A 12,295-nucleotide genomic window follows, 5' to 3' on the forward strand; every position below is an offset into this window, starting at 1 on the left:
GTTATTTAAGAAGAATCTGAGAATCACCTGACTGCCCACTACCAAGCTTTGAGCAGAATATCACCAGGAACAAGTACTCTTCAAGACCCTGTGTGTCCCCTCCGTTACTCTCCCCATGGTTAACCACTCCGGTGACTGGAGAGTTTCTCATCCCTTGCTTTTCTTCATGGTTTCAGTACATGTGGATGTATGCCTGAGAAGTGGAGGGTTGCCCTTGGCAGGTCTTGATTTTTTTTTTTTTTTTTGGTGTGGAAGATTGTCTCTGAGCTAACACATGTGCCAGTTTTCCTCTATTTTGTATGTGGGACGCTGCCACAGCATGGCTTGATGAATGGTGTGTAGGTCTGTGCCTGGGATCTGAACCCGCGAATACTGGGCCATTGAGGTAGAGCACGTGAACTTAACCACTACGCCAGTAGGCTGGCCCCAAGTCTTGACTTTCGTAGGAGGGGCATGGTGCCTATAGCATCTTCTGCCACATTGCTTTTCTGCAGAGTGTGTCTGGATGTTTGCCTGCTGATGTGTGGAGTGTAGTTTGTTGATTTCCCTGGCTGTGTACCTTTCGTTGTCTGACTCTGCAATCATTTATTTCTGCAGCCTTAGACTAGTAATTTGGATTGTTTCCAGCCTTTCGGAACTGCAAACAGCGCTGGAGGTGGCCCTGGGAGGGGAATTGCGAGGACACAGGCTGGGCCCATCCTCCACCCTGTTAGACGGGGTGAGGCAGATTCTGACCCACCCAGGACTTTGCAACATTAGGAGTTTCCGAGGATGGGATGGGCCATCCTATGGGATAGTGAGGTCCCATGCACAGAGGTGAAGTGTGCGTGGGGTGGGGGGCAGAGGCTCATACCCCAACCTCCCAAACTATATTGAAAGAAAGTCCGGTGCAAGGAATGAGCTGGGGGCTGGCAGGTTATCGGACATGAGTTTGCATCTCAGCTCTACTACCTTCTAGCTGTGTGACCTTGCGCAAGTCATTTTCCTCTCTGAGTCTCCAGTTTTCTCGTTAAAATGGTTGTGTACCCAGGGCAGTTTCAGAGGGAACCACGGAGCCTGGAAGGCAGGTACTTTGGGGAAATGAAGAGAGGCAAGGCTGGTCCCAGGGCTGTGGGTCCCCTTCAGGGCATGGGGTGTGAGTGGAAGGGCCAGCATGGGCCTCCTCCCCAGACTGTCTGGGCTGGGGCAGAGAGAATGCAGCAGGCTCCCTGAGAGGGAAGAGACCATCAGGGGTGGAAAATGTCCCCCCAGGACCCTCTTGGGGAGGCTAGAATCTGGGTCCCCCAATCCCATGGGCAGAGCTGGAGCCAGTGAAATACTTGTGCTGCCACGCCCCTAATCCCCAGGCCTGCACTACCTCGTGACATCTCCCTGGGCGGTGAGCCCCTCAGGTGAGCCTGGCAAAGGGCATTCGGAGCCTAATGTCTGAGTTTTAAGTTAAAGGGACAAAGGTGGATGTCACAGCCTCCCCCCACTTCTCTGAGCACCTATGGGCACCATCTCACCGACTCCTCACGAGGCAGCCACTGTGAGTGCCCTATTTTACAGATGAGGAAACTGAGATACTGGGTGATCGGGGCAGCCTGCCCAACGTCGCAGAGCTGGGAGTGGGCAGACCCCAGGTCTGACCCAGGCCTGTGGCTCTACCGCCCCACCTCTGGGACAGGAGCACTGACTTGGTCTGGGGTGTGGGCAAGGGAAGGCCGCCCAGGGCAAGTGCTATTCGGGCTAGATCCGAAGGTGAGTGCCAGGCCAGGAGGGTGGGAACCCCTGTGCGTGCGCAGGCCCAGGGTGGGGCTGAAGACGGAGGGATGGAAGAGAGGGCCCTTGTGGCTGAGTTCAGGGAGCAAGGTAGGGGCGGGGGACAGGGGCAGGCTGAAGCTGGAGAGGTGGACATGATGCTCAGCTGCTGATGCCCCTGGAAGTCATGGTGAGTGGTTCCAACCACAGACTCCTGGGTCAAGCAGAACAGTTTTAAACCCCAGCTGCACCCCTACCAGCCGAGTGGCCACGGGGCCTGGTGGACAAGTTCTCTCCAGAGAGTTTTGAGAGTGATGGGCTGGGCTGGGGAAGGTGGGCCTGGGCCCTCCAGGTAGAGCAGGAGGAACCAGGTAGCTGGGGAAGTGCCACACTGCGTGTGGGTGGGGCGCCTGAGGGGAGGGGAGAGGGCCTGGGGAGGCAGCGGTGGGGGAGCTGCATCTGGGACCCAGGTCTGCGCGTGGGGGTGATCTTATAGGCCCCATTCAGAGGGTCCCCGAGGAGCCAATTCAGTGACCTGGACCCTCTGGGAGTTAGGGTGGGGGTGGGGCTGCCTCAAAGCCACCATTGTCACCCCCTCGCCCGCCTGACTGTCTGGGACCTAAAATAGAGCAGGAGCACAGCGGATCTCGTGAGAAGAGTTTCTGGCAGAGAGGTCTGGGGGGAGGGGTGTGAGTCACGCCTGGGAACCCTCAAGTTTGAGGCTCCCAAAGCTCAGCTGCCCCACCCCCGCCCCGGGGAGCCTGGAATCCACTCAACAGTCCGGATGAAGGTGTCTTGGTCCCACCTGTGTGCCGCTGTGGGGAGGGGCCTGGGTCCTGGCTCCGCCTCTGCCTTGGAGGTGCTGGGGGACTGGCCAAATCTGCCCCCTCAGGGCCTCAGTTTCCCAGGTGTACCAGGAGTCAGGAACCTCGACGTCTGCTGCGAGGCCCCTGCAATTCATGGCGGGTGGTCCTAAGATAGGCCCCCAGAGTCAGCAGACAGGGGATCAAGTCCCAATTCCATCCTTATAGGCTGAGTGACCTTGGGCAAGTCCACCCACCTCATGGGGCCTGTTTCCTCATCTGTGAAATGGGCATTGAAACCAAGTCCTGTCCTTTCTCTGTTTCAGCTTGAACTACCCAACAAGGGTCTTGACAGCTGCGGGGGTCTCCCTCCACAGCCTCCCATCCTCAGGTGGCACCCTCTGTGCTGCCAGGAATGTTAACAACAGCGACCCCACTTTTTAAGGCCCTGGGCTGTACACACACTACCTCTGGCTCCTCACATTCTGCAGGGCATGAAGTGGGTGTCCTTTCCAACCCTCTCCGTGGGAGCTTCAGCCTCAGCACTGGCCACTCCTGGAGGAAAGGGGTCTTGGGTCCAGCGTGGGCGCTCCTGGGCACCTACCATCTGTCAGGCCCTGAGCTTGGCTCAAGCCTGGAGTCCTGGGGGCGCAGGGATGATCCTCCCCATCGTGTAGATGGGGAAACAGGCTCCTCTCAAAGGGGTCTGTGGGCCCTTTGAAACGGGTAGGTACGGTGCACCGCTCGGTGCAGGGGAGAGGCGGGCGCGATGTGTAGGGCTGGGGTGCCCTCTAGCGGCCGCCCTGCGCGCCATCTTGCCCCGCGGCCGGAGCTGCCCGGGATCAGGCGGCAGCGGCCCCGAGGGGAAGTCCCTTCTCCGAGCCCCCAGCGGTCCTGCCTGCTGCGGCCTCACCTCCCCGGGCTGAGAACTGTCTCCCAGTCTCTCTCTCCTTGTGGCTTCCCGGAGACCCCACAGCGGCTGCGCGTCCCGCCCCGATTGCCATGGAGACCGCTTGTACACAGTTCCCCCTTCCCCTCCTCCCTGTCCTAAGTGGGGGTCCGCGGGTCGGACCGGCACCTGCCCAGGAGGAAGTCCCCCGGGCCGGGCGGCCGCGGGCCCATGAACAGCCGGGCCCCAGGGACGCTGGCCGTGGGGAGAGTGAAATTCTTCAGCCGGCACCGCGGGGAGGTGAGGCCCACGCGGGCTCTGCCCGGACTCAGCGCCTGGCTTTGGGTCTAGAGTGGTTCCTGGTTCTGCATGGTAGGAGCTCCAGAGTGTTCTCTGGGCTGCAGCTCCAGAATGGGCTCCAGGTTCTAAGCTCTGGTTCCCGAGAGCGCTCAAACTCCTGGCGGACTCGTGTTCTGTGGACTCCGGCTTTAGAGTGAACTCAGGGCTTAGAGTAGATTTCGAACTCCCAGTTCTGGGCTCCAGTTCTAGAGTGGGCTCTTGGCTCTGGGGTGCCCGTCTCTGGTTCTAGAGAAGGCTCCAGCCTCTGCCTCCAGGGAGGGCTCCGAACGTCAGGCTCAGATTATACGGGGCTCCAGAGAGGGCTCCAAGCTCTCGGCTCTGACTCGAGCGGGTCCTGGGTTCTGGGCTCTGGTTGGAGAGCGAGGCCGAGGTCCGAGCTCCAGCCCCAGGATCCTGGGGCAGTGTTTCCGGCTGGGATGGGACTACTTTTGTGCTCTCCTTCCAGGTCAACTCCTCCGCCTTCTCTCCCGACGGCCAGACGCTGCTCACAGCCTCCGAAGATGGCTGTGTGTATGGCTGGGAGACCCAGAGTGGGCGGCTGCTGTGGAGGCTGGGTGGCCACACAGGTGGGGCTCCTCAGCCTGGATGGGGAGACTGAGGCCCATGGGCCTGTCCTGGCATTCTGTAGGGCCTGCCTCTGATGTTGGAGCTGGGCATCCAGGCCAGACAGCCTGGGCAGGGCTGGGGCCGAAGGGCAAGGAGCTGGGACCTGGTCCCTGGACTCACAGAGCTGGACTCAGATCCTACTTTTGAAAAAAGTGTTTAAAAATATATATAATATTCATCGTCTTAACCATTTTTGAAGGGCACGGTTCAGTAGTAAGTGCCTTCACATTGCTGTGCAGCTGGGCTCCAGAACTCTTTCCATGTTGCAAAACTGAAACTCTATACCCGTTAAACTTCCCATTCCTCTTCCCCCAGCCCCTGGCAGCCACCACTCTGCTTTCCGTCTCCATGAATTTCGCCACTCTAAGCACCTGCAGAGGTGGAATCATACAGAATTTCCTTTTGTAGCTGGTTCATTTCACTTAGCATAATGTCCTTAAGGTTCATCTATGTTTTACCCACTTCTTTGTGATCACAGTCAGGTCCCCTCTCTGAGCCTCTATTTCCACCTCTGTAGAATGGGGATGGGTATGCAGCTGCTCCGCTGTCGGATGAGAGAATGCACGTAAAGTGCCTAGCACCCAATAAGGACTCGGTAGTTGTAATTATTAATTAAGGCGACACGAAAGAAAGTCTGGTGATTACAGGACAGATTAATTAGTGCTGTAATAGGGCAAGTCCAGGGGCTTGGGGGCTGGAAGCAGGCAATGAACCGAGGCCGGGCTGTCAAGTTTCTGGGAGGCACCTGCATTTGATTTGGGTATTGATTTTCCAAATGGGCAAATTGAGGTTCGCTGTTCCAGGCTGAGGCAGGAGGCCCGGGAATTTCAGGTGGCTGGAGGATGAGGGTTGGATGGGAGTGAGGAGAGGGGAGGTAGGTGATGAGGCTGGAGAAATTAGCAGGGTCAGACTTCAAGGGCCAGAGGGAGAGGGCGGGGCCCTGTGCCTGACCACACTGCCTGCCCCAGGCCCCGTGAAGTTTTGCCGCTTCTCTCCTGATGGCCGCCTCTTTGCCAGCACCTCCTGTGACTGCACCATCCGCCTGTGGGATGTGGCAGAAGCCAAGTGTCTGCAGGTCCTAAAGGGTGAGTGGACTGGGTGGAACTGAGAGCCAAGCAGCCAGGCCTGGGTTTCCTTTGGGACCTTGCTGTGTCCTTGTCTCCTCCTGGATCTGGTGCCTGCAGGTCACCAGCGGAGTGTGGAGACGGTCAGCTTCAGCCCTGACTCGAAGCAGCTGGCATCGGGTGGCTGGGACAAGCGGGTGATGCTCTGGGAGGTGCAGGTATGTGGAGGGGCAGCCCAGTGAGGCCTGGGATCCAGAGGAGACACACCCCCTCCACCCTGGCCCCAGAAAGGTTGTCCCATCTTCCCCACTGCCATGCCCACACCTGGCGTCCAAGACCCCTTTGCTTCTGGCATGCAGCTACCTCCCCGGGCCTCCCCCTACACACCAGCCCTTGTCCCTCAAGACCTCTGCCCATGAGGCTCCCCATGCTTCATGCCTGGGCTGCCCTCCTCTCCTTGAGGCCCAGGAATCCCCCCAGACCCTGTGTTGTGTCACATTACCCAGGCAGCCCCACAGGGAGGGCCTGGGTCTGACTCATCTGAGGCCTAGGTCCTGGCGAGGCTTCGGGCTGCCCTTTGCAGCAGCTCAGGGCTCTCTCCTCTAGTCTGACCACGTGCTTCGCCACTTAGCAGGGCACCGAGACTCCGTCCACAGCAGTGAATTCGCACCCAGCTCAGACTGCCTGGTGAGCCACCCCACCTCTGCCTGGGCCCCCCTAAGTTGATGAGGGAAGCTGTGACCCACACCCATTTTCCCACTGGGACTCAACAATGGTTAGAATTGGGTGCCTCTGCTCTTCTGACCCTGGCCAACCTAGGCACGAGGGTGGGCATGGGCCAGCTGGTTCATGCTCATGGCAGCTGTCTGCAGGCCACTGGCTCCTGGGACGCCACCATACGCATCTGGGACCTGCGGACGGGGACCCCAGAGGTCTACCAGGAGCTGGAGGGCCACAGTGGCAACATCAGCTGCCTGTGCTACTCAGCGTCTGGCCTCCTGGTAAGCTGGCTGCAAGACCCTTGGAGGGTCACAGGCCATTTTGGGGCTCAGTGAGCATGCAGGCCCCAAAACATGGGCTGAGAACTGTCTGCTGTCCAGGCATCTGGCTCCTGGGACAAGACCATCCACATCTGGAAGCCCTCGACCAGAAGCCTGCTCCTCCAGCTCAAGGGCCACGTCACCTGGGTGAAGAGCATAACCTTCTCCCCTGATGGGCTGCAGCTGGCCAGCGCTGGCTACTCGCGCATGGTAAGCCCTTCCCACCAGGCTGCTCCTCTAGCAAACTCCGACCCCCCATACTCCCTCAGCACTCCATGTCCAGAAACGCCCACCTCCCTGTATGCCCTTAAAGAAGACGGTGCCAAAAGCAGGAGCCAGACTTCTGTACCTAGTGTGTGGCATTAGGGCCTGGGCTGGCCCAGATGTTACGGGCATTGACATTCCTGTGACTCAAATAGTTTCAGGGAAAGGAAATGGGGACTGCACCGAACCCTGACACAAGATACTACGCTGGGCATTTTAAATACAACTCAAGACAACGGCACCCAGACCAAGAATTTAAGGTGTTGGCTACGACTGACCCCATGGTGACTGCAGAGGCCAGACTTGCTTGGTGAGGCCTCCCTCCCTTTCTGCTTGTTTTGATTTCCAGGTCAAAGTCTGGGACTGCAACACGGGAAAGTGCATGGAGACGCTGAAGGTGAGGCACCCAAAGGTGCGTGGGCGGACCTGGCAGGGGAGGCCGGGGTGGACAGGACTCACTGCCAGAGCCCAAGGCCGTGCTGTTGGCAGGGAGTCCTGGACGTGGCCCATGCCTGCACCTTCACCCCAGATGGGAGGCTCTTAGTGTGTGGAGCTGCAGATCAGGCAAGACGCCAAGTCCACCGCAGTCAAATCACGCAGGCTCTCTCGAAGATGACACCACCTCGGATGGCTCCTGGACCTCATGCCCTGCGTCTCCCTGCCCAAGGCGCAAGGGGCCCGGTGGAATGAACCTGGGAAAGGACAGTCAGGCAGCCCTCCACCACAGGCCCAAAGTCACCACCACAGGGCACCCAATGATCCCTGTGGTCAGAACCGTGCCGGCCCCAGACCAGGGCGGCTGACGCTGCGCAGGCATGCTGACATCCACCCGGCACCTGGTAACCATGACCAGGGCCACGCCAGCCCCTCTCCAGCCCGGTTAGTTGAGACACCGCAAACACAAAGCACCACCAGCCAGTTTGTGTGTTTTATTGAGGCGGCGACTCTCAGGCCTTGACCGCGTACTTCCGCAGGGGGTACAGCCGCTCCTTCCGCTGCTGCTTCTTGGTCTTCAGGTTCTCTTCGTGCTTGTTGAGCCGGCGGCGCATGGCACGTGTTTTCTTGGGCCGCAGATCCAGGGGCTTGTACTTCTTGCCCTGGGTGATGGAGAGCAGGAGACTGAGGGCCATGGTTTAGGAGCTACTGCAGTAGCCGAGAGAGCCCCAGAGGCTGGAACTAATAAGGCTCTGCGAGGGCGCTGGGAGTGACTGAGGGAGGGGCGTAACTGGGGTGGGCAGAGCTGTGACAAACAGCCCAGTAGGGGACTGTCAATATGGGACTAGAGACGCGGAGATGTCAGCAGTGCACTTTGCTTACTAGCTCACTTAATTTCCCCCAGTTCAAGTCGGGGGGATTGTCCCCATTTCCTTTAAGTCTGTGGACTCGGTGGGCTGAGATGTGAGAGAAGTTGCTGAAATCTCAGTGAAGCTCTGGCTGAACTGGCCATGCGCCCCCTCCTCCGTGCTCTTTCCGCCTGACTGATCCCCAGCCATGGAGTCAATGTCACACCCCAACCCAGTGAGGGGTATGTGGCACCCACCAAGTCCTGGGGCCAGTTACGGTTCTCTTAAGTTATATAAGAGAGTGTGTGGGGCTTAAGCTGGTGCTTGATGAACTTGAAGGGTCTGTCAGGTACTGTTCCCTGTGATAACATCCCCACTTAATCCATGAGTCTCAGAGGGGAGATCTGGCATGGCCAGTGTCACCCCACTACGAGGGGCACAACCCCCTTCCCACCACTCCATCATCTCACCATCCTGGCTCCCATTCCCCTCCTCCCACTCATTCCCACCACACTTGCTCCCCAGGGAGCAGCTCTACCCTAGGGCAGCTCTCATGCCCTCTCCTTCCTGTGCTCTGCAAAGGTCCCCTGGGCCCTGCTCAAGGAGCACCAGCCTGGGGGAAAGACTGAACAGCTAATAGCGGCCCACTGGTGGGGAGCAGGAGAGAAAGGTAAGTTTCACCTCCCAACTGGCAACGGCCTCAAGAGCAGGCAACACGGATGCCAGTTGAAAGCAGGGAAGACAGAGCCTGCACACAAGTCCTGCAGAAAGGCAGCTCCGGCCCCTTCAGGCTGCCCACCGCCCAGAGGGGTGGGCACATGGCAGGCATGTGTGAGGCGAGTGGGGTTCGGGGGAAACAGCCTGGAACAGAGAACAGAGAAAGGCTAAGCGGGAGCCGAGGGCCAGCTCTGGAGGAACAGTGGAAGCACGGGCTGCCGCCCACGTTCCTCCTGGGACAGGGTAGGGCCTCGTCCGTTTCACGTTTACTAAGCCCCTTAGAGCTCTGCTGTCCAGAGTGACCACTAGCCAACATGCTGTTCCCTATAAAATTCAGGCCTTCCGTCACCAGAGCCACGCCAGGTGCGCCACAGCGCGCAGCCAGGTTACCGCATTGGCTGGCACAGACAGAACGCTCCCAGCGCTCAGTGTGCTGGCCGTGCTGAGGCAGCGCCCTCGCCTCTACCCTGACCGAGCGCTGCCTGTTCCTCCTGGCCACCTCTGCGTACATGGTCCCCTCAGCCCGATGAGCGCTTCAGACCCAATGCTCAGAAAGACACTCCCATGCACAAATGTGTGCAGATCCAGGGGTGGCAGTTCCCTGCCCCGTGCTAGCGTCTCCTGGGCAGCCCACCCAGGCACATGACCGATGGCTTTTTTGACGTGTCAAAGCCAGTTATTCAAACCTAACCCGGGTGTTGATGCGAAGCCATTTTGCAGATGTAATTAAAGCCTCCAATCAGCTGACTTTAATGAAGAGAGACGAGCCTGGGTCACTTGGGGGGGGGGGCGGGGGGCGGTCCAGTCAGTAGCAAGGCCTTTAGGACAGGGCTGAGGCCTTCCTGAAGAAACCCCACTGCGGACAGCAGCGCCACCCCGGGCGAGGAGTCCAGCCTGCCCAACGTGATCTCTTCCGACAGCCAGGCTGACTCTGGGCTTCCTACCCCCACAACCACAAGCCAATTCCTTCCAACCAATCAAACACCTGTGTGCACACACGCATGTCAAGTCTCCTATTGGTTCTGCTTCTCTGTTTGAACCCTGATAACACCAATCTTAAGACGACCAGAAAATGGTTTGTAAAAAACCTAGGCTGAGGTCCCAGACACCTGCGGAAGTCTCCCAGCAGCGCTCCATCCACTCCTCCCCAGGACATGGTTGGAACCCAGGTCAAATCACTCCACTAATTGTAGGTGACTCTGGGCAACTTACACTCTAAGCCCTGAGATCCTTATCTGAAAGCTGAGGCTGGGCAGTAACCGACACAGTGCTCATAAGACAATCAGAACATTAAACAGGTGATCCTCATCGACTGCCCAAGCTCACTCAGGTGGTGAGCCGGATTCAAAGCCCAAGTCTCCAGCCAGACTGCCCCACACCGTGGATTTCTGACAACTGCAGCCCTGAGGAGCGGCAGTGTGTGCTGCCCAACGCCGGTACAAGATGCTGGTAAGAGGACAAAGCCATCGACAAACTGGGAAGGCTCTGGAAAGCCCAGCTATGTCTGGGCAAGCCCTGTGCCATGCACTCCAGCAGGAGCAGCTCTCCACACTGCCCCTCTGGCCAAGGGAGGGCCGGAACTTTGCTCCCTGAAGCCAAGCACCACCCCCAGACTCACCTTGTAGAATTTCCTAAGGTTCTCTTTCTGAGTCTGGTTAATGACGGTGAGAACACGGGCGATGGATTTGCGAACAACTCGGCTAAAAAAGAGAGACATCAGTGAAGATGGGGAAGACACACAGCCCTCCCCAAGGTATCTCCTTCAGGGCCCCACCCACATGCCACAGGGCAGGGGCATTCCCCAGCAGCCCATCCAATCACCCAGGAGACAAATGGTCTGGGGGTGGGGCCTGAGACTATAGGAGATGGGCCCCCAGGAGTGGGGACAAGGAAAGGCTGGAGTGTCCAGTGCTTTTGAGGAGCTGTGAAGTGTTCATCAAGGAGGCTTAAAGAGGACAGGTGGGGCAGATCAGGAAGGATCTTCCATCCCAGGCCATGAGGGCTATGAAGACCTAACCAACGTCGATCTGAAAGAGCTGGCTGAGGGAATGATGCCACAAGCTGGGCACCAGGCTAAGCTCAAGGAACCACAGGAAGGCCTCTGGGGAGGGAGAAATGAGACATCTGGGAAGTCGAAATGCTCTGGGGGAGGGGGCTGAGGACAGGAGCAGGCTGGGGATAAGTGAATTGGTAGTCGTGTTGATTATGAGGCATGTTGGGGGCCCAGGGAGGGTCACTCAGGCTGGTGAACGTGATACAGAGGATCCAGCACCCAACCGGCTTACGTGTTCAACTCATCCAATCCCCTCCCACCACCGCAGGAAGGTTGCGCGGGGCCCATTTTCTATCAGCGGAAAGGAAACTTTGGCAGGTGGGCCAACTGGCCCATCAGGTAGGATGGGGCAGAAGTGGAATCGGTACCCAGGTTGACTGACTGCAAACCCACGTTCCTTTCACAAGTCTTGATTCTCGACCCACGTGGATCAGCAAATTACACTACAACTCAAGTAAAGGGAGGAAGGCGCTCATCTCCCAAGTGAGCGAGTGGAGCAAAGACCCAGGAGCTGTAGGAGGCGTCCAGGCAGGATTCCGAAGCAGCATTAAGCCGGGTCTCCAGGGCCTGGAGAGGCTGCGTGGGAAGGGCGGGACCTTCCGACCCACGGATCCTCTGAATGGCACTCCAACGGACACCTCCTTAAGGCAACTTGGAAAATGCACAAATGCTCCCGAGCTACACGCGTCCCCCAAGTCTGGAGGGCCGCGGTCCGGCCGCCGGTCACTCACATCTTGGAGAGCTTGGACGCCGCGCCGCCAGTCACTTTGGCGACGCGCAGCTGGGACAGCTCCACCTTCAGGTCGTCCAGCTGTTTCAGCAGCTCTTCCTTCTTCTTGCCGCGAAGGTCTCGAGCCTTAATCTTGGCCTGCGCGCAGGAAAGGGACCTGGTCAGATGCCCCGCAGGCCGTCCGCCCTCGGCCGCCCTCCCGTCCACCCACGCCGCGGCCAGGCCGTGGGGCGCGCGCCTCGCCCTGCGCCTAGAGCGCGCTGGGGCCCGGCATCCCCAGTGGGCCGTGCCTCGAGCAGGATAACCGGGGCCCCGGTATCGCCCCCTCGCCCAGGCCTGCCACGAGCCGGAGCCGTTACCCCATTCCGCAGACGGGAAGACGGAGGCCCCGGGAGCGCGCGCACCCCTCCTGGCCCAGGCCGGCGCGCGGAGAGGGCGGGAGGCCGGCGGTGGCGGAGCTAGGCCATTCCGCCCCGCGCCCCGCAGGCTCGGCCTGCAGATGGGACCCCAGCGCTCGCCCCGCGCCCCCCACCGCAGCCCCTGAGTCCCACAGTGCGCGGATGGCACCCGATTCCCCTGCTCTCACCATGGCTTCACAAGCCGCCGCGACCGCCGCCTGCTCGGAGGGAAAGAGGAAGGGGGCGGGGCCGACCTCCGCAACTACTGCCGGGTGGCGGCAGGTGCGGCCAATGGCGCTGCGGCGGAGGAGCCCAGGCCCCGCCCCCGACACGCCCCCCGCCCCCGCC

At 59.4% G+C, this 12,295-nt stretch overlaps 2 protein-coding genes across 9 annotated transcripts; one reads left to right on the top strand and one right to left on the bottom strand.

Annotated features, from left to right (window-relative positions):
* The first annotated feature begins 3,564 nt into the window (after window positions 1-3,564).
* Window positions 3,565-7,684, top strand: WDR38 (WD repeat domain 38). Of its 8 annotated transcripts, none has more exons than XM_070596452.1 (10): window positions 3,565-3,732; window positions 4,238-4,358; window positions 5,367-5,483; window positions 5,583-5,680; window positions 6,069-6,149; window positions 6,335-6,463; window positions 6,563-6,712; window positions 6,922-7,026; window positions 7,116-7,163; window positions 7,240-7,684. In XM_070596452.1, exons 1-10 carry the CDS (start codon window positions 3,664-3,666, stop codon window positions 7,567-7,569), a joined length of 1,248 nt encoding a protein of 415 aa, XP_070452553.1. In that variant the 5' UTR covers window positions 3,565-3,663; the 3' UTR covers window positions 7,570-7,684. The 8 variants fall into 8 exon arrangements, 7 of the variants coding, with proteins under 7 accessions (XP_070452553.1, XP_070452556.1, XP_008526615.2 ...); XM_070596455.1 differs by having other exon boundaries at window positions 7,256-7,684; XR_011533582.1 differs by having other exon boundaries at window positions 6,922-7,163; window positions 7,256-7,353.
* On the bottom strand, window positions 7,681-12,249 carry RPL35 (ribosomal protein L35). Its single transcript, XM_070596458.1, has 4 exons — window positions 12,136-12,249; window positions 11,551-11,687; window positions 10,385-10,466; window positions 7,681-7,863 (listed from the first exon to the last, which is right to left on the bottom strand). The coding sequence occupies exons 1-4, from the start codon at window positions 12,136-12,138 to the stop codon at window positions 7,714-7,716; spliced, it is 372 nt and encodes a 123-aa protein (XP_070452559.1). The 5' UTR covers window positions 12,139-12,249; the 3' UTR covers window positions 7,681-7,713.
* Window positions 12,250-12,295: the final 46 nt, after the last annotated feature.

The sequence above is a fragment of the Equus przewalskii genome, chromosome 26, assembly GCF_037783145.1.
Source record: "Equus przewalskii isolate Varuska chromosome 26, EquPr2, whole genome shotgun sequence".
Taxonomy (NCBI): domain Eukaryota; kingdom Metazoa; phylum Chordata; class Mammalia; order Perissodactyla; family Equidae; genus Equus; species Equus przewalskii.